This window comes from Balaenoptera ricei, chromosome 7, assembly GCF_028023285.1.
Source record: "Balaenoptera ricei isolate mBalRic1 chromosome 7, mBalRic1.hap2, whole genome shotgun sequence".
NCBI lineage: Eukaryota > Metazoa > Chordata > Mammalia > Artiodactyla > Balaenopteridae > Balaenoptera > Balaenoptera ricei.
The window spans coordinates 4,131,176-4,154,630 of NC_082645.1; the positions used below are offsets into that span (position 1 = coordinate 4,131,176).

The 23,455-nt window shown below is 37.8% G+C and overlaps 1 protein-coding gene across 2 annotated transcripts in view; it reads right to left on the bottom strand.

Moving 5' to 3' along the window:
• The window catches only part of SLC35F5 (solute carrier family 35 member F5), a 42,713-nt gene extending 21,470 nt beyond the window's left edge, over nucleotides 1–21,243 (bottom strand). The window contains exons 1-7 of one of the 2 annotated variants that reach the window (XR_009504171.1): nucleotides 20,971–21,243; nucleotides 20,014–20,104; nucleotides 19,715–19,856; nucleotides 9,805–9,948; nucleotides 7,860–7,922; nucleotides 5,921–6,002; nucleotides 4,960–5,150 (exon numbers count right to left, since the gene is read on the bottom strand). Coding sequence is in view for 1 of the 2 variants with exons in the window: in XM_059927633.1 (XP_059783616.1) it covers nucleotides 4,960–5,150; nucleotides 5,921–6,002; nucleotides 7,860–7,922; nucleotides 9,805–9,948; nucleotides 19,715–19,856; nucleotides 20,014–20,104; nucleotides 20,971–21,010 (753 nt within the window). In the remaining variant the exon portion in view is untranslated. The remainder of the gene's footprint in view (nucleotides 1–4,959; nucleotides 5,151–5,920; nucleotides 6,003–7,859; nucleotides 7,923–9,804; nucleotides 9,949–19,714; nucleotides 19,857–20,013; nucleotides 20,105–20,970) is intronic. The other variant, XM_059927633.1, reaches the window with a different exon arrangement.
• Between the last annotated feature and the right edge of the window lie 2,212 nt (nucleotides 21,244–23,455).

Consider the following 23,455-nt stretch of genomic DNA (forward strand, 5'->3'; position numbering starts at 1 on the left):
AATTTATAGTCCCCTCCTTTTTTTCTCCCTCTAAATACTGCTATCATAAGTTTTAAAATCTGCTTTGTATTGAAAAGTCACAGGCCCAAAAAGAAGACAAACATTTATATCAGACCTAATATCTTTGCTATCCAATTTCCCTTAAGAAATTAACAACAGTTGGTTAAAAATTAGCACTGTTCAGGCTTTTTTAAAAATTAGGGTAAATTTAATATCAAATCAACATTGAAATTTGCTTTATCCAAGCACTGATAGTACTCTATTAAGTTTATCTAAATCAAATTTAAGTTGGGGGGAATTCTCAAACATTAAAATACGTACAGATGAATATAACATGATGAGAAATCGATTGAACAAGCTGATGCCTAAGGGGATGGATGGAACTAGCCAGATCGATAGACAAAAGTTTACATTCACTTTGGAAATTTTAAAATGTCCAAGAAATTGTGAATTTACTGGCTAACTGTGATTGTTTCTCTGATTCTCAGTTTTGAGACATAATATAAAGAGTTCTCATAACTTTGAATATAATGAAGGAAGTTTTCCAGCTATGAGGATTTTTTTTTTCCCTTTTGCTTGTCTAGGCTAGGTTATTCTTATATTCCCAACCCTGTGCCTACTTTGATTTAGAGAATGAGAAATAGGACCTCTTTTGATGAAGCCTGGTGTGTGTGTGTGCGTGTGTGTGTGCGCACGCATCCAAAGTTCATTTATTTTTACTGCTATCAGATAATCTAATACAGTTTACCACAACTCATCCATTTTTCTGTTGATGAACACTTTCTGACTATTTCAAACAATGCTACCAAGAATATTCTAGCATATGCCTCCTGGGGCATATGTACATGAGTGCCCCTAATGTAGTATATACTAAGAAGCAGATTGCTGGGTCAAAGTAAATTAACTACTTGTCTAACTGTTTTCTGTTACTTAAACAGACTGACTGGATAATCATATTCTACTGGAGAATGACTTGTCTCTATTAAGGGAGGGACATCTCTTGATATCTCTCAGAACTTGTAGTTAAGTGAGAAGTACAGTTATTAGCATTTATATTTCAAAGAAGCAGTATAGACACATGATCTTAGAGCTAGATCTTACTGCTAGAAGGCAGCAGATGGTTGAGAGTCTAGAAGTCTTCATTCAGTATACACTGTACTCAAAGCTAAAGCCAGACTCTGATTCCATCTGTAGTCCTCTGACTTCCTAATTTCACTTGACTATCTAAATAAGAAAATGAGGTTAGCAACTGGTAAGACGGGCAATATCAAATATATATGACAGTAGGAGCCACAATCTGCTTGCAGTTGAAGTGCTAAAAAAGAAGCAGAAGATTCTGCCCTTCATTATCTTTTGGAGATTTTCTACAAGAATAGGCCATGCTTGTGGGGTGATAATTAGCTTTCTTGACCCACTTTCCTTACCACTTTAATACTTAAATACTGTGCTCATTTTCCAAACAATCTTACTGGTCTCCGCTAATGTGAGATAAAGAAATAAAAACAGACCACTTAGATTGCAGGAATTCAAGAGTATAACTATTCATCATTAGCTATGAACTCTTTCCAGAAAGATGTTCCCATTCTCCAGCTCTCCCCAAACTCCATTCTCTGGCTTTCAAACCCAAGGCAGCCTCATCACAAAAGAAGACCATCTCAATTGCCCTCCAGTAAAAATTATCTTTACAATGTTTCCTTTCATTATTCCAGAGTTGAGGACAACCACTTACTAAGAATTAAGCTGTCACAAATAATTTATATAGTATTTCATTATTTCATGAGTGATAATTCATTTTAAAATTAGCATAAAAGCCTGTATGACCTAAATTACATCTTACAGAAAAAATTAAAACACCGTAAGTCCTAATGAGACAAAACAATTAAAGAAGGACTGGCAAATACAGTAATCATTAACTCCTTTTGACCTACAATGTACAATACATTAGCCACTAGCCACATGTGACTACTAAGCAAATGAAATGTGGCTACTTTGAATTGAAATGTTTAGAAAGTGAAATGAAAACTGAAATTGAAATGAAACAGAAAAAGAAATGGAAATGAAATAGAAATTGAAATGTTTAAAAATTGAAATGTTTAGAAGATTTTAGTACAAAAAAAGAATGTAAACTATCTCATCAATAATTTTTATACTGATAATATTTTGAAGTGTTTTACATAGAGTGGGTTAAATAAAAATATAGTATTAAGGGACGTCCCTCGTGGCGGAGTAGTTAAGAATCTGCCTGCTAATGCAGGGGAGGTGGGTTCGAGCCCTGGTCTGGGAAGATCCCACATGCTGCAGAGCAACTAACCCGTGTGCCACAACTACTGAGTCTGCGCTCTAGAGCCCGCGAGACACAACTACTGAGCCTGCATGCCACAACCACTGAAGCCCACGTGCCTAGAGCCCGTGCTCCACAACAGGAGAAGCCACCGCAATGAAAAGCTCCGCACTGCAACGAAGAGTAGCCCCCGCTCGCCGCAACTAGAGGAAGCCCGCACGTAGCAACGAAGACCCAACACAACCAAATAAATTAATCAAAAATATATATATATAGTATTAAAAGTAACTTGTTTCTCTCTTTTTTTTTAATGTGGCTACTAGAAAATTTAAAAATACCTATGTGGGGGGCTTCCCTGGTGGCTCAGTGGTTGAGAATCTGCCTGCCAATGCAGGGGACACGGGTTCGAGCCCTGGTCTGGGAAGATCCCACATGCCGTGGAGCAACTAGGCCAGTGAGCCACAACTACTGAGCCTGCGCATCTGGAGCCTGTGCTCCGCAACAAGAGAGACCACGATAGTGAGAGGCCCGTGCACTGTGATGAAGAGTGGCCCCCGCTTGCCACAACTAGAGAAAGCCCTCGCACAGAAACGAAGACCCAACACAGCCAAAAAAAAACAAAAAAACAAAAAAACATACCTATGTGACCTGCATTTGCACATTATATTTCTATTGAACAGCATTGCTCTAGAGCTCATCCAAGCTTATTACTCTATTAAGTCAGGTTTCTAAAAAGATATATACCTGGACTATATTACTCTGACTTTCTACAGAAATGCCTTTACTTAAGATTAACACAGCTCCTTGCTCTTATAACTTACTTAAGGTTGATTTTTCAAAAAAGACTATTAATGGTGGAAGCAACGTAAGTGTACATCAATGGATGAATGGATAAACAAAATATGGTATACACATACAGTGGAATATTACATAGCCTTAAAAAGGAAAAATATTCTGACACATCCTACAAAGATGAAGCTTGAAGACACTATGCTAAGTGAAATAAGCCAGTCACCAGAGGAAAAATACTGTATAATTCCATTCATATGAGGTGTGCAGAGCAGTCAAATTCATAGAGACAGAAAGTAGAACAGTGGCTGTCAAGGGCTGAGGGAAGTGGGAAAGAGAAGTTGTCATTTAATGGGTATAGTTTTAGTTTTGCAAGATGAAAAAAGTTCTGCTGATAGACAGTGGTGATGGTTGCAAAACAGTGTGAATGTATTTAATGCCAGTGAACTGTACACTTAAAAATAGTCAAAACAGTAAGTTTTATAGTATGTATATTTTACAATTTTTCTAAAAGGCTGTTATCTGTACATATCTACCTGTAAATCTGGTATACAGAATAGTGCCTTTCTACATAAGAACCTATGAAATATATTCTCTCAGTTTTGAGTTAGGAAAAGTTTATTTTATCAATAGATGACAAACTCTGTAACTCAGGAAGTTTTCCTTTTTTCCCTTCTGCCCATTTGTCTAGAGATGAGTTGTGTGCTTTCTTTCTTTCTTTAAATGGAAGTTCCTGATATAATCAACCCATTACACAGCCAGTTTGCACCCTACACAGACATTATCTGTTTAGTCTGGCTCTTATCCACCCCTCCTTTTTAAACTTTTACTTTATAGATCCTTTTATCGTGTTTCACCTCAAGTCTCCTTTAAAAATTAGGAGATTTAATTAATAAATCTTAGTCTTGCCTTATACTCATTTAAAACAAGCAAACTGAAATCACAATAGCATAATCCAAATATATGAGCCTTTAAATTAACTTTATTACATATGTAATTATCATATTACAACTCCCAAAGATTCTTTGATTTGTACTCCTGAATATATTAATCAAGGTATCACTAAAACAGAGGTTATTCAGTTAGAGGATGGTGAAAAATTGGCTATGCAGTAAATATGAGAGGCAAAACTGTAAAGTAAAAAAATCTCATAATCAGGCTAATAATATTGACATTAACCTTGTATTACCTAGTGGTTTAAAATGATCAGTATAAATTTAAACCTTAAAGGCCCATACTAAACCACCTTGGAATAGTCTACTTCCAATGATACATATAGAAAAGAGCACTGAAATTCATTTTTTAAATTGTAAATCAGAGTTTACTAACTCAGGCAAGTTATCTAATCCCAAATTAGCCCAAAATAATGTTTTATTTGCTATATGAATGTTTTATGTGAAACATTAAGCATATTTTTGTTTCTATATTAAAATAATTAAGAAGGCATAAACAATATTATAAGAAACAATGAAAAAATGTTTACTATGAGTACTTATAAAATATTTGACCACATTTATATGAATTTAAAATGAAACCTCAAAAGCACTTATTTGAAGAAATCAATGCAATCAATGCAAACTCTTATCTGGACATTTACTAGTGATTGTATATATTATAGTGTGAAATAACTTTAATCGTTATTCTGACCATGAGGCAATGTCAAATTCTAAATATACATGAGTGGTTGTAGTGTATAGTATTTATTGAATTCTTTTACGTATGCCTAGTATTTATTAATTTTAATACTCTAATTTCCCTATGATAGCAGATAACAGAGTTTAAAGTCATGACTAAGGCAACCTAATAGTCTTAAAATTTAATACTATATTGTTGGTATGTCTACTGTCTTAAAATTCAAATTCCAAACATATAATAAAGAGAAGACTTACCACAAAGCAAAAAAAAAAGCTAATTTTTGCTACTTGAGTTGCAGTAAGTTTCCCCACAGTTTTGAGTAAGGATTCTTGTTCTTTCACGGTAGGATATGACATGCGAGACAACTTAGCTTCCAATGCGTGGCTTGATGGAAGCTGTCGAATCTCCATGATATTACTAAACCTTACACGAGACTTTTTGGGAGCTTGAAAGGAAAAGTAAAGTATAAAATCATTAAACATTTCCCCTCGCATCCAAAAAATGTCACAAGTTTTAATTTACTTGTAAACGCATATTATTTAATCCATCTATAATCATATTTGAACAGTCAAAAAAAACCCAGTTAAATTATTACATGGAACAGCTCTGCTCATTCAAAAGAGTTGGTGGGAAAAATGTTTCCATCTATAAAAAATTTTGAAGGACCAATATTCAACAAAGTTTCAAACAACTGCCTGGTTCAGGATTATAGTATGATTATTATTTTAGCATTTATAGTAAAAGGTTATTTGGATTTTTCCTCATAGATATCCAATTTATGAGAATTATTTTCCTGGTCAAGCACGCAGAACATTCTTCTATAGTTCCATTCCTTGAAAGAGAATATCACGGATGAATACTGTGCGTTACGTTGAAGCTGGCATTCTTTACCAAGTTCAAAGAACCAGCAAAACTCCTGTAATCTGCTATCAAGGTCTTTGATGGCCTGGTTGAAGAGGATGTTGTTCATTAATAAATATATCTATATATACATAATAACACCACAGAGATTTCTGGTATTTGGAAGTTATTTCCATTGAATTAATAAAAACGTCCAGTCAACTGGACAACCACAGGCTGAGCCAACACCACACGGAACAGAAGAACTGCCTGGTGATCCCAGGCAACCCACAGAACCACTAAGTTTTGAGATGGCTTGAATGAAGCTAAAATTTCCACCTATTTCTAAGTTATGAAATTCTAAGTTTTGCTTACATTTTTCAGTATCAATGTTTGTGTTCTCAGGTTTTTCACTCGGAAGATCATGAAATTTCACAGGAACATATAGAGGTTCACTCTGGAATGCAGCAAAAACAGAAACAAATATAAACAAGTATAATAGCTGATATACTGGCTAAATTTAAGTGGATGGTATATAGACACAGATACCACCCAAAACAGGGCTGTTCACCACCATGTTTATACAGCATAATTTTCCCAAAATGCATTTTTAAGACTTATATAGGAAACTCAAATGATCCACCCAGGTACAATGACAGAAAGAATCAATTTAAAGCTTAGAAATGTAATCACACAGCACTGGCGTATTATGATATTTAATTTTTAAATGTCATAAAAACAGACCTCTCTCAGCTAACAGATTATCTCCCATTCCTTTTCATTCATTCTTTTAACGTATACATATTGAGCTCCTACTATGTCAGGTGCTGTTCTAGGTCCTAGGGCTATAAGAGCAGTAGAGACAAAGTCTCTGTCCTCAGTGATATAAAATAATCTAGTGATAGACCACAGAATTAAAGCCAGGTTTGTTTAACCATGCTCTAAAAGTCTACATTTTTAAGTGGTTCTAAATCCCCCAACTGTTTGTGAAAATGTTCTTCAGATGATCTGTATTTAAGGCACAATTCTGTTAATTTAAGAAACAAGGCTGTTTCTTAAATTAACATAAAATATTTTTTATTTCTTTAATTTATCTTTAACTCCTGATACAGACTCTGCCAATGAAAAATATTCAGTAAATGAGGAGACAATAGGATTTGGAAATAGATGGAGTCTCATTGTTGCATTGAACTTTTCATTATAGCATTTGGCCTAGAACAATTTGACATGTCCATCTTACAGATAATAGAAAAAAATAGTAGAAGAGTAGGCTGCCATCTCAACTCTTGTCTTCTATACTGATAGAGACAACTGATATTAGTCTTGTTTTTGTTTTTTTCTGTTTTTTGTTTGTTTGTTTTTTGTTTTTTTGGCCGCACGGCGAGGCTTGCAGGATCTTAGTCCCCCAACCAGGGATCGAACCCGTGCTCTTGGCAGTGAAACTGCAGAGTCCTAACCACTGAACCACCAGGGAATTAGCTTTGTTGATGCTTAGGATCCCAGAGAAAAGAAATGACATTTTCTCTAAGCTTCACAAACCATTCACAGCACCCGGTAAGCTACCTTGCAAGCAACTGTAGTTCTAAAAGTCAGAGGAACAAAAAACTGTACTGTCTGTAAGGTCACCGAGCTAGTGCTTCATAAATTGGTATTAAATTTTAGAGTTAACTTTAAAATTTTTCTCAGATAGAATGCCACATTTCGAATAATATATTTTAAAGAGATGCCTTAGTAATGGTCTAAAAAGAATAGATTTTTACATACTCTCTCTCCAACAAGATTATAAATGCTTAAACAGAGTGACTGATAATTCCTTCATATGCTTGCTTATTATCTGTCTCCCTCCCTTCCCCGAACACACACCCTCACACACTAGAACATAAGCTGTATTTTGAGAGTCTAGAACAAGTGTTTAACATATATTAAGTGCTCTTAAAAATTTGCGAAATGAATAAACAATCTGCTTATAGAGTCTCAGTGTCAAGTAAATGTATTTGTTTCTAAGTGGTAATAATATAATAACAAACATGAAGTGACAAAGTTGGTAAGAAACAAAGGACAAAGGACTTCCTTTACTATTTTCAGTCCTTAACTAATTTCCTCTTCCCTTCTCTCCCCAGAGGTGGCTGAATTGCTTACTTTTAGGTCTCAGGTGTCTCTAAGAAAGTAACAAATTACAACTCTCATGGAGAGCAGCCAACATTGAGATATATTTTTATTTTAATATAGCTGTGGTGCTATCAACGCTATTTCAGTCCTTCCCGCCATGGTCAACTCCACTCGCTCTCTTCCTGAGGGGAAAAGAAACACTTACCAAACAACTATTCATAGTTGTATCTGTTGTGCAAGCAGCAAAGTAACCTTCAGCATCTGCAAACTACAAATAATGAGACATAAAATTCAATTAAACTCATGAAATAAAGTAGAACTAGTGTGAGTCACAGCTCAAAGGAACAGAACCAAAAATCCAGATCAGACCTATAAGGGTATAATCATTATTAATAATAACAGCAGCTAATGCCAAGTACTCAACCATGTAAGGTAAGTATTATCTTTATTTTATTGATGAAGAAACTGAGGATAAGAAATTTCATCTAAGTAACAGAACTAGGATTAAAGCCCAATTTAGTCTAACTCTGAACTTAAGCCCTTTTCACAATATTATAATAACATTTCAGATCACTAGGGAGAGGATGGGTGGGTTAGCGAAGAAGACATATAACATCTTACATGATAACAGTGTTAACCTCAAGAATCCCCTAAATGGATTCAGACACTGGACCACTTTGAGAACCACTGTGCTAGTGCTGTATAAGCATGCTTTTATTCACACGCACAACTACCCTATCATTTATCCCTGCTTAAAGTTTGAAGAGGTGAAATAACTTGCTAAAGACCACACAATCAGCAAGTGACAGAACAAGATTCAAACACCAGAAGCCCATGCCCTTAAAAAGCCTTATAAATCAGTAAGAAAGAGTCAATGTAGAAAAATGGACAAGATATGGACAACTCACAAAAGAATTCTACTGTGCAACAAATATATGAAAAAGTAACCAAAAACACACAGATTAAACAAGATACCACTGTCTACCTATCATATTGGCAAAGCATTAGGGTTTTGCTAACAGTTCAGTCTCATGCACTGCTAACAGACATGAAACAGGTGCAATTATTGTAGATGATAATTTAGCAATATAATGATATTACTGTTTTATCCAGCAATTATACTTTTAGGAATTTATCCTAAGTAAATAACTACAGATGTGTACAAAGACATTCCTATTTAATTGCAACAAAAGAGAAAGTGAAGGGACTTCCCTGGTGGCGCAGTGGTTAAGAATCTGCCTTCCAATGCAGGGGACACGGGTTCGAGCCCTGGTCCAGGAAGATCCCACATGTTGTGGAGCAACTAAGCCCATGCGCCACAACTACTGAGCGTGTGCTCTAGAGCCCGTGAGCCACAACTACTGAGCCTGCATCCCACAACTACTGAAGCCCACGTACCTAGAGCCTGTGCTCCACAACGAGAAGCCACCGCAATGAGAAGCCCGTGCACTGCAACAAAGAGTAGCCCCCGCTCACCGCAACTAGAGAAAGCCCACGCGCAGCAACGAAGACCCAACGCAGCCAAAAATAAATAAATAAATAAATGTGTAAAAACAAAAAAAGAGAGTTTTATATTCTTCATTATCAAAAATTCAGATTCTACTACATGGAAGATACATCACTACATAAACTGCCATTTCTTTCAACACTTAAAAACAAGCATGTTATGTGACATTAATGATGGAATATAATTTGATTAGCCAAACATCTGAAATATGCCCTGAAATATGTTATTTTCTTTTTAACATATAAACTTTGAATTAGTTTGCTTCTACAATCAACTTTACAGCTAATTAGATGATATTTATTTGATCTGCAAATGACCATAGACTCTAGATATTCTTCTTATCCTTTATCTTCCATCACCTTCTCCACATTAATTGATTTGGACTAGTTAAGTAAGTCATAACAACTCAGAGGATGCCATGAGATAAGGGAAAGAAAGTGATTATGTATCTTTGACTTCTCACAAAACATTCTGATGCCAAGCTGATTAGAAGAGTAAATTTAAAAGTATGGACAAAAGCAAGTTTTTCTTATATCATGCTATCTTCACTCATTTAACGAACAAGTTAAACTGTTTTTCAAGAAACTAATAGTTTGAAAAAATTTACCCCTGCACCAACAAACACTTAAAATTTAAAACTTACAAAAGCAGCATGCTTTCCTCGAAATCCTCTTGTACACTGTTGTCTCCATGGCTTCCAAATTATAAAGCCCAAAAGGTACAGAACAAACATAGATGTTTTTGCAAAGGTGCTGAAGAATGGTTTGTTGTACTGAGTAAAAACATACTGTGGAGGAAAAAGTTACAGAAACTATGAGACAAACCTTATTACTCATTTCCAATAAAATACATTTATTACATGATTTTTAACTCTAGAAGTTCATTTGGAAGGGAAAGATCAAAAGGGATTATAAAGATATTTTGAATTCATTTCTGAATATTGTATTTGCCTTGCATACAAAGGATAATATTTCCAAAACAAAGCAGCAACAACTTGCAAAAAAACTTTTGTTCAATATTCACTGAAAACCTACTATGCAACAGTATCTATACTAGCAGCTAAGGAAAAATAAGACAGGATTTCCTGAGAGGAGACCTAAAGATACAGACACAGATATATAGACATAGATATAGATATGAAGAATACACAGTATAATGCGCTAATACCATGATAGGGGGATACAGGGCACCATGGGAGTACCAAAGAAAGACGGACCATTTTGAACATTACAGAAGTTTCCCAAAAGAAGCTATTCTTGATCTGTATCTGAAGGTCTGAATAATAGCCCAAACAGAGGAAATAGCATAAAGAGAGGCAATGAAACAGTATGGGGTATAAAGAAAACAGCATGAAGTTTAATGTCATTAGGAAGTTATACAACAGCCTGTAATCACTGTTTTTTTCTGTTTGATTTTTTTAAATTGAACTATAGTTGATTTACAATGTTGTGTTAGTTTCAGGTGTATAGCCAAGTGATTCAGTTTTTTATGTATATATACACATTCTTTTTCAGATTCTTTTCCATTATAAGTTATTACAAGATATTGAATACAGTTCCCTGTGCTATACAGTAGATCCTTGTAATCTTCATTTAAATTGAAAATATCAGAATGAACTCATAATTTTTGTTTCCAAAAAAACCCCCCAAAAACCTAGTTATGTGCATTGAAAAGGCCTAGAAAAAAATGATAACCCAGAGAGGGAAGACAGCAGAAGGAAGAAGAACTACAATTCTGTAGCCTGTGGAAGGAAAACTATATTCACAGAAAGATAGACAAAATGGAAAGGCAGAGAACTTTGTACCAGACGAAGGAGCAAGAAAAAACCCAACAAAAACACCTAAATGAAGTGGAGATAGGCAACCTTCCAGAAAAAGAATTCAGAATAATGATAGTGAAGATGATCCAGGACCTCGGAAAAAGAATGGAGGCAAAGATTGAGAAGATGCAAGAAATGTTTAAGACCTAGGAGAATTAAAGAACAAACAGAGATGAACAATACAATAACTGAAATGAAAACTGCACTAGAAGGAATCAATAGCAGAATAACTGAGGCAGAAGAACGGATAAGTGACCTGGAAGACAGAATGGTGGAATTCACTGCTGCAGAACAGAATAAAGAAAAAAGAATGAAAAGAAATGAAGACAGCCTAAGAGACCTCTGGGACAACATTAAATGCAACAACATTTGCATTATAGGGGTCCCAGAAGGAGAAGAGAGAGAGAAAGGACCCGAGAAAATATTTGAAGAGATTATAGTCGAAAACTACCCTAACATGGGAAAGGAAATAGCCACCCAAGTCCAGGAAGCGCAGAGAGTCCTATACAGGATAAACCCAAGGAGAAACACACCGAGACACATAGTAATCAAACTGGCAAAAATTAAACACAAAGAAGACAATTATTGAAAGCAGCAAGGGAAAAATAACAAATAACATACAAGGGAACTCCCATAAGGTTAACAGCTGATTTCTCAGCAGAAACTCTACAAGACAGAAGGGAGTGGCATATACACTTAAAGTGATGAAAGGGAAAAACCTACAACCAAGATTACTCTACCCAGCAAGGATCTCATTAGGATTCAATGGAGAAAGTAAAACCTTTACCGACAAGCAACAACTAAGAGAATTCAACACCAGCAAACCAACTTTACAACAAATGCTAAAGGAACTTCTCTAGGCAGGAAGCATAAGAGAAGTAAAAGACCGACAATAACAAACCCAAAACAATTAAGAAAATGGTAACAGGAACATACATATTGATAATTAACTTAAATGTAAATGGATTAAATGCTCCAACCAAAAGACATAGACTGGCTGAATGGATACAAAAACAAGACCTGTATACATGCTGTCTACAAGAGTCCCACTTCAGACCTAGGGACACATACAGACTGAAAGAGAGGGGATGGAAAAAGATATTCCATGCAAATGGAAATCAAAAGAAAGCTGGAGTAGCAATTCTCATATAAGACAAAATAGACTTTAAAATAAAGGCTATTACAAGAGACCAAGAAGGACACTACGTAATGATCAAGGGATCAATCCAAGAAGAAGATATGACAATTATAGATACATATGCACCCAACACAGGAGCAACTCAATACATAAGGCAACTGCTAACAGCTATAAAAGAGAAAACTGACAGTAACACAATAATAGTCGGGGACTTTAACACCTCACTTACGACACTGGACAGATCATCCAGACAGAAAAATAATAAGGAAACACGAGCTTTAAATGACACAATAGACCAGATAGATTTAATTGATATTTATAGGACATTCCATTCAAAAACAGCAGATTACGCTTTCTTCTCAAGTGCACACGGAACATTCTCCAGGACAGATCACATCTTGGGTCACAAATCAAGCCTTGGTAAATTTAAAAAAACTGAAATCGTATCAAGCATCTTTTCCGACCACAACGCTATGAGATTAGAAATCAATTACAGGGAGAAAAAAAACGTAAAAAACACAAACACATGTAGCCTAAACAATACGTTACTAAATAACCAAGACATCACTGAAGAAATCAGAGGAAATCAAAAAATACCTAGAGACAAATTACAATGAAAACACGATGATCCAAAACCTATGGGATGCAGCAAAAGCAGTTCTAAGAGGGAAGTTTATAGTAATACAAGCCTACCTCAGGAAACAAGAAAAATCTCAAATAGACAATATAAACTTACACCTAAAAGAACTAGAGAAAGAAGAATAAACAAAACCCAGTTAGTAGAAGGAAAGAAATAATAAAGATCAGAGCAGAAATAAATGAAATAGAAACAAAGAAAACAATAGCAAAGATTAATAAAACTAAAAGCTGCTTCTTTGAGAAGATAAACAGAATTGATAAACCTTTAGCCAAACTCATCAAGAAAAAGAGGGAGAGGACTCAAATCAATAAAATTAGAAATGAAAAAGGAGAAGTTACAACAGACACCGCAGAAAGACAAAGCGTCATAAGAGACTACTACAAGCAACTCTATGCCAGTAAAATGGACAACCTGGAAGAATGGACAAATTCTTAGAAAGGTATAACCTTCCAAGACTGAACCAGGAAGAAATAGAAAATATGAACAGACCAATCACAAGTAACGAAATTGAAACTGTGATTAAAAATCTTCTAACAGGGCTTCCCTGGTGGCGCAGTGGTTGAGAATCTGCCTGCAAATGCAGGGGACACGGGTTCGAGCCCTGGTCTGGGAAGATCCCACATGCCGCGGAGCAACTGGGCCCGTGAGCCACAACTACTGAGCCTGCGTGTCTGGAGCCTGTGCTCCGCAACAAGAGAGGCCGCGACAGTGAGAGACCCGCGCACCGCGATGAAGAGTGGCTCCCGCTCGCCGCAACTAGAGAAAGCCCTCGCACAGAAACGAAGACCCAACACAGCTAAAAATAAATAAATAAATTTATTAAAAAAAAAAAAAATCTTCTAACAAACAAAAGCCCAGGACCAGATGGCTTCACAGGTGAATTCTATCAAACATTTAGAGAAGAGCTAACACCCATCCTTCTCAAACTCTTCCAAAAAATTGCAGAGGAAGGAACACTCCCAAACTCATTCTATGAGGCCACCATCACCCTGATACCAAAACCAGACAAAGATACTACAAAAAAAGAAAATTACAGACCAATATCACTGATGAATATAGATGCAAAAATCCTCAACAAAATACTAGCAAACAGAATCCAGACAGCAATCAGAGAAGAAAAAGAAATAAAAGGAATCCAAATCAGAAAAGAAGAAGTAAAGCTGTCACTGTTTGCAGATGACATGATACTGTACATAGAGAATACTAAAGACTCTACCAGAAAACTACTAGAGCTAATCAATGAATTTGGTAAAGTAGCAGGATACAAAATTAATGCACAGAAATCTCTTGCATTACTATACAATAATGATGAAAAATCTGAAAGAGAAATTAAGGAAACACTCCCATTTACCACTGCAACAAAAAGAATAAAATACCTTGGAATAAACCGACCTAAGGAGACAAAAGACCTGTATGCAGAACAGAATAAGACACTGATGAAAGAAATTAAAGATGATACAAACAGGTGGAGAGATAATACCATGTTCTTGGATTGGAAGAACCAACATTGTGAAAATGACTCTACTACCCAAAGCAATCTACAGATTCAATGCAATCCTTATCAAACTACCAATGGCATTTTTCACAGAACTAGAACAAAAAATTTCACAATTTGTAAGGAAACACAAAAGACCCCGGATAGCCAAAGCAATCTTGAGAAAGAAAAACGGAGCTGGAGGAATCAGACTCCCTGACTTCAGACTATACTACAAAGCTACAGTAATCAAGACAGTATGGTACTGGCACAAAAACGGAAATATAGATCAATGGAACAGGATAGAAAGCCCAGAGATAAACCCACGCACATATGGTCACCTTATTTTTGATGAGGGAAGAATATACAATGAAGAAAAGACAGCCTCTTCAATAAGTAGTGCTGGGAAAACTGGACAGCTACATGTAAAAGAATGAAATTAGAACACTCCCTAACACCATACACAAAAATAAACTCAAAATGGATTAAAGACCTAAATGTAAGTCCAGACACTATAAAACTCTTAGAGGAAAACATAGGCAGAACACTCCATGACATAAATCACAGCAAGGTCCTTTTTGACCCACCTCCTAGAGTAATGGAAATAAAAACAAAAATAAACAAATGGGACCTAATGAAACTTAAAAGCTTTTGCACAGCAAAGGAAACCATAAACAAGACAAAAAGACAACCCTCAGAATGGGAGAAAATATTTACAAATGAAGCAACTGACAAAGGATTAACCTCCAAAATACACAAGCAGCTCATGCAGCTCAATATGAAAAAACAAACAACCCAATCCAAAAATGAGCAGAAGACCTAAATAGACATTTCTCCAAAGAAGTTATACAGACTGCCAACAAACACATGAACGAATGCTCAACATCACTAATCATTAGAGAAATGCAAATCAAAACTACAATGAGGTACCACCTCACACCAGTCGGAATGGCCATCATCAAAAAATCTACAAACAATAAATGCTGGAGAAGGTGTGGAGAAAAGGGAACCCTCTTGCATTGTTGGTGGGAATGTAAATTGATACAGTCACTATGGAGAACAGTAGGGAGGTTCCTTAAAAAACTAAAAATAGAACTACCATAAGACCCAGCAATCCCACTACTGGGCATATACCCAGAGAAAACCATAATTCAATAAGAGTCGTGTACCACAATGTTCACTGCAGCACTATTTACAATAATCAGGTCATGGAAGCAACCTAAATGCCCATCGACAGACGAATGGATAAAGAAGATGTGGTACATATATACAATGGAATATTACTCAGCCATAAAAAGAAATGAAATTGGGTCATTTGTAGAGACGTGGATGGATCTAGAGAATGTCATACAGAGTGAAGTAAGTCAGAAAGAGAAAAACAAATACCCTATGTTAACACATGTATGTGGAACCTAGAAAAATGGTACAGATGAACTGGTTTGCAGGGCAGAAATTGAGACACAGATGTAGAGAACAAACGTATGGACACCAAGCGGGGAAAGCGGCGGGGGGTGGGGGTGGTGGTGGGATGAACTGGGAGATTGGGATTGACATGTATACAGTGATGTGTATAAAATGGATGACTAATAAGAACCTGCTGTATAAAAAAATAAATAAAATTAAATTAAAAAAAAAAAGGTAACCCGTAAGGAATGAGCACCTCTAGAATCCAGATGATGATCTGTACCATTTTGCACACAAAAAAACCATAGGCCCTTGAAGAAAGGGTCAAATCCAAGTATGGGGCAGTAATGTATGAGATGAGTCTGGGGCATCTTGTGCCAGAAGGCAAACAGGATGTTAAAGATTAACGGGGTAGGGATTTCCCTGGCGGTCCAGTGGTTAAGACTTCACCTTCCAATGCAGGGGGTGAGGGTTTGATCCCTGGTTGGGGAGCTAAGATCCCACATGCCTCGTGGCCAAAAAACCAAAACATAAAAAAAGAAGCAATATTGTAACAAATTCAATAAAGATGTTAAAAATGGTCCACATCAAAAAAATCTTAAAAAAAAAAAAGAGATTAACGGGGTAATGTTGAAAGGACACTGGAGAGAATTTAAAGGGGGTCCCACCGGCCAAAGATAGGGCAGTTTAAGCATCAAAAGGGATAATAAGCACAATTGTTTAAAACACATCAAATATACAAAAATCTGTAAATGTATAATGATATGCAAAAAATCCTCAATGGTTACTTCTGGAAGTTGCTAGGCAACATTAGTTTAAAATGAATAAAGGGGAAAAAATGAATAAGGAAAAGAATCAAGATTTATCCAACCTTTCCTATATGACCCATGTATCAGGATAACCAAACAGTAGTTGTGGAAAAGTTCTCCTTAAAGAATTCTAGCTAATAAACGCAGAAGGAACGACCCTTAGAAAAATCACCATTTTACAACCCTAGTGAAATACTCTATCTGGGCAATAATCATATGGATATTCAACCACTACCTAAAGATTGATGAGGAACTTACAGTGCTCAAATTGGCATCATCCAAAGTAAGACTTGCAGCCATTATGGGCCTCATGTTGTGATGTCAAAGGAAGTACCCGATACCACCAAGGCATTTTTTTCCTAAAAACTGAACCTAAATCAAATCAAGACTTTACATCTAACTACCATTTTACAGGAAAAAGAGAGACAAAGAATCAAGCTAAATGACATCTCAAGGAAGTAAGTAGCCAAATCCAGAACATGTGTGCTGTGGACTGAATGTTTGTATCCCCTTAGGTGAAAATCTTAACCCTCAATGTGATGGTATGAGGAAGCAGGAGCCTGTGGGATGTGATTAGGTCATGAGGGTAAGTCATGAATGAGATTAGTTCCATACAAAAGAGACTCCCCCCCCAAAAAAAAGAGACTCCCGAGAGCTCTCCTGCCCCTTCTGCTCTGTGAGGACACAGTGAGAAGACTGCCATCTAAGAACCAGGAAGCGGTTCACAACAGACATCAAAACTGCTGGCGCCTTGATCTTGGGTTTTTCAGTCTCCAGAACTGTAAGAACTGTTGTTTGAACCACCCAGTCTACAGTGACCTGTTACGGCAGCAGCCCAAATGGACTATGACAGAGTGATATATTCTACAGGAAGAATGATCCATTTCTCCAACAAATCAAAAAAAAAAAAAAAAAAAAAAAAAAGGGAGGAAATACGGTTAAGGACTAAAAGTTCCAACAAATGTAATGTGTGATCTTTGACTAGATCCTAACCTAAAAAGACGTCCTCGACAACCAGGGAAATTTGAATATCAGATGATTTTAATGAATTATAATTGATTTTGTGAGATATATTAATGGCATGGTAATTATATTTAAAAAATTAGAAGTCCTTTTGAGATGAATATGAAAGAATTTATAGGTGAAATGACAGGTGGCTAGAGCTTGCTTTAAACACTGGAAGAAAAAAATGTTTGGTAAGGGGTTGATAAGATTGGCAAAATTTGGGGCTTCGCTGGTGGCGCAGTGGTTAAGAATCCACCTGCCAAGGCAGGGGACACGAGTTCGAGCCCTGGTCTGGGAAGATCCCACATGCCGCGGAGCAACTAAGCCCGTGCACCACAACTACTGAGCCTGAGCTCTTAGAGCCCGCGAGCCACAACTACTGAGCCCGCGTGCCTAGAGCCCGTGCTCCGCAACAAGAGAAGCCACCGCAATGAGAAGCCCGCGCACCGCAACGAAGAGTAGCCCCAGCTCGCAGCAACTAGAGAAAAGCCCACGTGCAGCAACAAAGACCCAACACAGCCAAAAATAAATAAATAAAATAGAATAAATAAATTTATTAAAAAAAAAAAGATTGGCATGGGGCTTCCCTGGTGGCGCAGTGGTTGAGAATCTGCCTGCTAATGCAGGGGACACGGGTTCGAGCCCTGGGCTGGGAAGATCCCACATGCCGCGGAGCAACTAGGCCCATGAGCCACAACTACTGAGCCTGCGCGTCTGGAGCCTGTGCTCCGCAACAAGAGAGGCCGCGACAGTGAGAGGCCCGCGCACCGCGATGAAGAGTGGCCCCCGCTTGCCTCAGCTAGAGGAAGCCCTCGCACAGAAACGAAGACCCAACACAGCCAAATAAATAAATAAATAATAATTAAAAAAAAAAAAAAAAGATTGGCAAAATTTGATAACTGTTACAGGTAAGTGATGGGTACGTGAAGATCCATTATACCATTCTCTCTACTTTGTATATGTCAGAAAATTCCCACAATAAAAAGACTGATTTTCAATTTTGAAATACACAGCATATCTTAAGTTTGAAGAGCATATTTGGCTGAGGAATTAGACACATTACATATGCTCCTGGATAACCAAATTATAAAATATCCTCTTATCAACAGGTTTTACTATTTTTTTTCAAAAACAGGGACAAGTTTGTTGTTGGGTTTTTGTTTTTTTTTTTTTTTTTTTTTACTTTGCTTAGATATGGATTGTTAAATTATAATTTAATCAGGTGCTCTTTTGTCCTAAACTTTATTTCGTGATAAATAAAAACCAAACTATTTATTTAAAACTAAAATAAAAATTTAAAGATAGGCTTATTTCCCTGTCAACATTAAAGAGGTTTCTTTGTAGTTAAACTACAGAATGTTAATCTAAAAAAAAAAAGGTTGTAGAAGAGTGAAAAATAAATGGCCTATTGTATTCCAGAGCCTAAGTCCAAGAAGGCTAAACATTTATTCATTCATCAGATACAATGTCAATGTCAACTATTTACTTAGCTACCATGTGAGACGACCAGCAGTACCACACTGCTTCTTTTGACATTTAAGTTCATTTTATAAATGCTAGTCTTCCTTTTGCCTTAAGATAGCAACATGTAAGTTGAAATGCAGTAACTTCTGAAAATAAGTTTTTACAGGGGTCATTAGCCAAACAGAATAAAGTACCTGTACAAGTTGAAAGAAAAACTAGCTTGCGAACTCAAAATACCACATTACTACTGACAGGTCATCAATAAAAACAACATAAAATTTAACTAAAGGCAATCACTGTATACATATACTTTATAATAATGTTTGAATCGGCAAACATATAAATGTCCATGCACGCATGTATGTGTACGATAGTGCCCTGTACAGGAAAACTCAGATCACTTTCACTCATCTGACCTAAAGCATTCTCACTTTCTACTAAATGGTGACAAATGGATTCGCATCCTAGGTGGCTGTTCCACTAGAAGACAGTATTTCTAAAGAAAGAAATTAATTTAGGAAAAGAACAACAAAAACACCCACAAATATTAAGAAAATACGCGTGTATCTCATTTTCTAAATAATCTCCCTAAAAGATATAAGAAAACTGTAGGAAGCAACAAAAAGAGTATCCTTTCAGTTTCAACTTGAATTGATACTAATTCATTATCAAAGATAAATAATTCAACAATATTCAAAATACTGCTTTAAGTAAGCATGAGAGAGAGTAATGACGAGAGATACTATAACAATAGTAATATTTCTATAACGCAACATCATTCCTAGACAAGAATTACATACCGAAGTAAGTTCTGAGGATGCGACCCATATCACATCAACAAGTAGGAGAATAACAATCCCAAGAGCCATTCGCCTGCGCTGAGTGAAACCACTGCTCTGGGAATTCATTCGGTTCATGATAAATACACACACCATTTGCAGTCTGTTTCGTGAAAATACAGATCACATTAGAGGAGATATTTTAAAAGTAACCGTATAAAAACGAGAAAGTTAGTAAAACAGAAATGTCTTACATTTGTTAAGCTAATATTCAGGTTGAAAGTCATCCAGGTTAAAAAAAAAAAAAGTGTGTAATTTACCTTATTTTAAAGGCCTTTCTGAGGTCTTCAAGAGCAGTGCCTGAAAACTGGGCAGATCTGAGTCTAAACGGAGGTGAAGAACTCAGCGCACCTAAAAACCACCACAAAACAACGCTTATGAAAACATCGATCACTCAACGTTAAGATTCATAAGCTCTTTTTCACTCTTCACCTTCCAAATGAAAGAATATCAAAGTGTGTAAAATATAACTGACACTTTCCTCTAGACTTTCATGTGATCCGTTGTGCATTTCAAATTATACTCAGAAAAGAACACGGTACAGGGGGAAAAAAAAAAAAAAAAAAAAAGCCGTATTCAACAAACGGCATATTTAAGAATAGTTAGCTACTGAAAAATAGCTTCTCCGAGTTTCATAAATACAGAACTGCATTCGCCTCCCGTGCCTCTCTCCGGAGGTACCCGCTCCCGGGACAGCGTCTAGACACGCGCCGATTTCTAAGTGTCTTTTCCGTCCCCGATCTCGAGCGGAGTTGGGTGATGTGAGAGGAAGGGATTTGTTGTGCGTCTCGACGGCACGTTTCCAAGCACCTCACGTGGTAAAGGGAAAGGATCCTCCAGGCTTCCCCACCCACCCCCGTCACTTATTTTAGATCTAAATAGTCATTCACGAGATGGGTGGGGAAACAGCTGTTAAAGGGAATCTTCCTTTTTCGGAGGAAAAGAAAAAAAAAAAAAGTTAAGCCGGGGACGCCTCCCCAGGGAAGGCGAGTAAAGCCCTGAAGCGGCGGCGCCCAGGAAGCTTCCTCAACGGCCAGAGTGTGGACCGGGTTCGCTCGCCCCCGTCAGCCTCCCCCCCTCACTCGGCGCCCAGACACCGTTGCCGTTTCGGTCAAAGCACGTCGGCTGCTACCAAAGGCTGGAGGTGGGGCTGTTGGTGGACCCTCGATCCCGGCTCCGGCTCCGGGTGATTCCGCGGGCCTCCCGTGCCTACCTACCTGGCCTTCCTGCCCCGCGATGGTGTCGTGGCGGCACCATGAGCGGACCCGGCCCGGACCCGCCGCCGCCCAGGGCCACGGCCGCGGCCTCGGACTCACAGGGCTGTCGCGGCGCCTGACATTGCGCTGCGCTGGAGGCCCAGCCCCTGAAGCCGCGGTGCCCCTCCGGGCGACTCTGCCGACGCCACCCGGCTCCACTCGGCCCGGGAGGGCGGGGAGCGGGCGAGAGTGAGGAACCGCGCAGGCAGCGATGGCCGCGGAGGCCTGGAGCTGGATCCCGGCCCCGCCCCCGGCCCCGCCCCCGGCTCCGGTCCCGCTCCCGCCCCCGGCCAGCCAGCCCGGCCTGCGGCCCTGCCCCCCGGCCTGAGGGCGGTGGCGCGCGGGTTACGTCACGGAGGCGCAACGGCGGCCGCGGGAGGGTCCGCATGTAGGGTGGTTTGGCGGCGCTGGGCACCGAGCGCGGAGATGCGGCTGGAGCGGCAGGGAGGAGCGGAGGTGGGAAGAAGGGAAGTGCGGCGCGGTGGAAGGAGAAGAGGGAAGCGGGCGTGGGTGGCTGGGGCGGAGCGAAGGTCAAGGGAGGTGGCCGAGCCTCCAGATGGCCCCGCGCTAAAAGAAGAGATAGCAACTCCATTTCTTACAAAGTTCGGTCAGGCAACTCTCGATATTCCTTTCTCGAGAAGAGGCCGGAAAAGCAAAATGGCTTGGGAGAACTTTTGCTTTGTGGAAACTTTTTGTATGTAAAGTAGATCCCAGCTCTGGGAATTAGAAGCTGTGTCCCTAGGGCAAGCTGCTTCACCTCCCTGACCCTCAGTTTCCTCATCTGAAAAGTGGGCATAATAATAGTAGTACCTGCCTCATCTGTTAGTTTGTACATATGCCAGGATTACATGAGCGTACAAATGTGAAGGGCTTAGATAATTCATGGCAGGTAGAACACAAATGTTAATAATTATTACATTGTACAGATTTTTTCTTAATCATCTTTTCAGTATCCCATAAGAAAAATGGCTTGCCAGCGAGCTGGTTTGCATTTAGAAAACGAAAACAATGCTAAGAGGTTCTGTATGGAGTTGTCTACCACCAGCGCATTTGTAACATCTTTATGAGATGGTGCGAAGAAATGAAATTTTCTTACTTCTATAGTCAAATGTAGTGCATTTCTTACCTTTTTAATCTCTCATTTTATTGAAATTGAATGTATTGAAATTTTTCAGTTGACTAGTAAAACAATACCAATGGACATTTTTTGTGTTAATCTAGTCAATTTCTAATAAACTATCAGCATCAAGCTCCTCTAATAAATTATTCAGAAACGTATCATGCAGAATAGAAAAATCTTAACCATTTACTTAAAATTACTACTTAGGGGAAATTTGTTTGCAGACATTAATCAAATTATTTCAGTACCCGCTTTATCCTTCTTTCTTTAGGGTGTCAGGCTCATAATATGCTTCAGAATTTTTATGCTACATTTATGATATACATAGACTGAAAAAAATAGTAGCATTATGAATACCTCCCAGGATCTAAGAGTCAGGAAAATTAGGTTCTAATTCTTAATCTCACCACAATTTATTGTGTAATCTTGAGGACTATTATTCTCTCTACCTCAGTTCTACATCTATAAATATGCTGATACTCTTATCTGTTTCTTAAATAAATAATGCAAATGTAAGTACTTTGTAAATGTATATAAATTACCATTATTACCACTTATTTCCAGAGCATCTGCTAAAGGACGGTGCCTCTAATCCTAGGTTAATCTTCCCTTAACATTTTTTTCCCAGCATACTCTGAGGGAAATTCCACTGGACTACTCTGAGTCAACAGGCCCTGGTGTGGTTTCTGTGCTGTGGCATCCTGACCTCAGGCATTTTTCTTTTGTCCCCATATGTCTTGTCCAAGGCCAAGTCCTCAGAAACTTCAAAGTCGTAGAAAGCTGCTTTCTGATATAAGTTTAACTCATCTCTGTGTGATTAAGTCTTAAAAGCAGGTATCTTTACATTTCCCTTCCTACCAAATCCCAGCTGTCTACATTTTCAAATATAAATTACACCAGAGCAAAGATTTTTGCCTATATGGTCCTCCATTATCTCCTCAGCACCTAGAATAGTGCCTGACACAGAACTGCAGTCAATATTTGTTGAATGAGCTTGAACATCCTGCTGTCTCTTTACCTTTTGAAGCCAATTTTCTTCCTCATATCTTCATTTCTGTTGGTAGTACTATTTTCGTAGTCTCACAGGCTTAAAAAGATTGATCTTTCATTTTTATTAATTTCCTTTTTACTCTTCAAAGTCGATCACTCTTCAAGTCCTTTTGAAATCTGTCAATAGTAGACCCTTAAGATTCATCAGTTAAGTCTTAAAAAAAAAAAATCCCCCGAAATACAGAGAATATAATTTCTTCAGTAAGTACCTATGTTACAATATGAATATGAAAGCAAAGTTGTATGTGAGTGTACAGGGCCGTCACTAGTTAACTA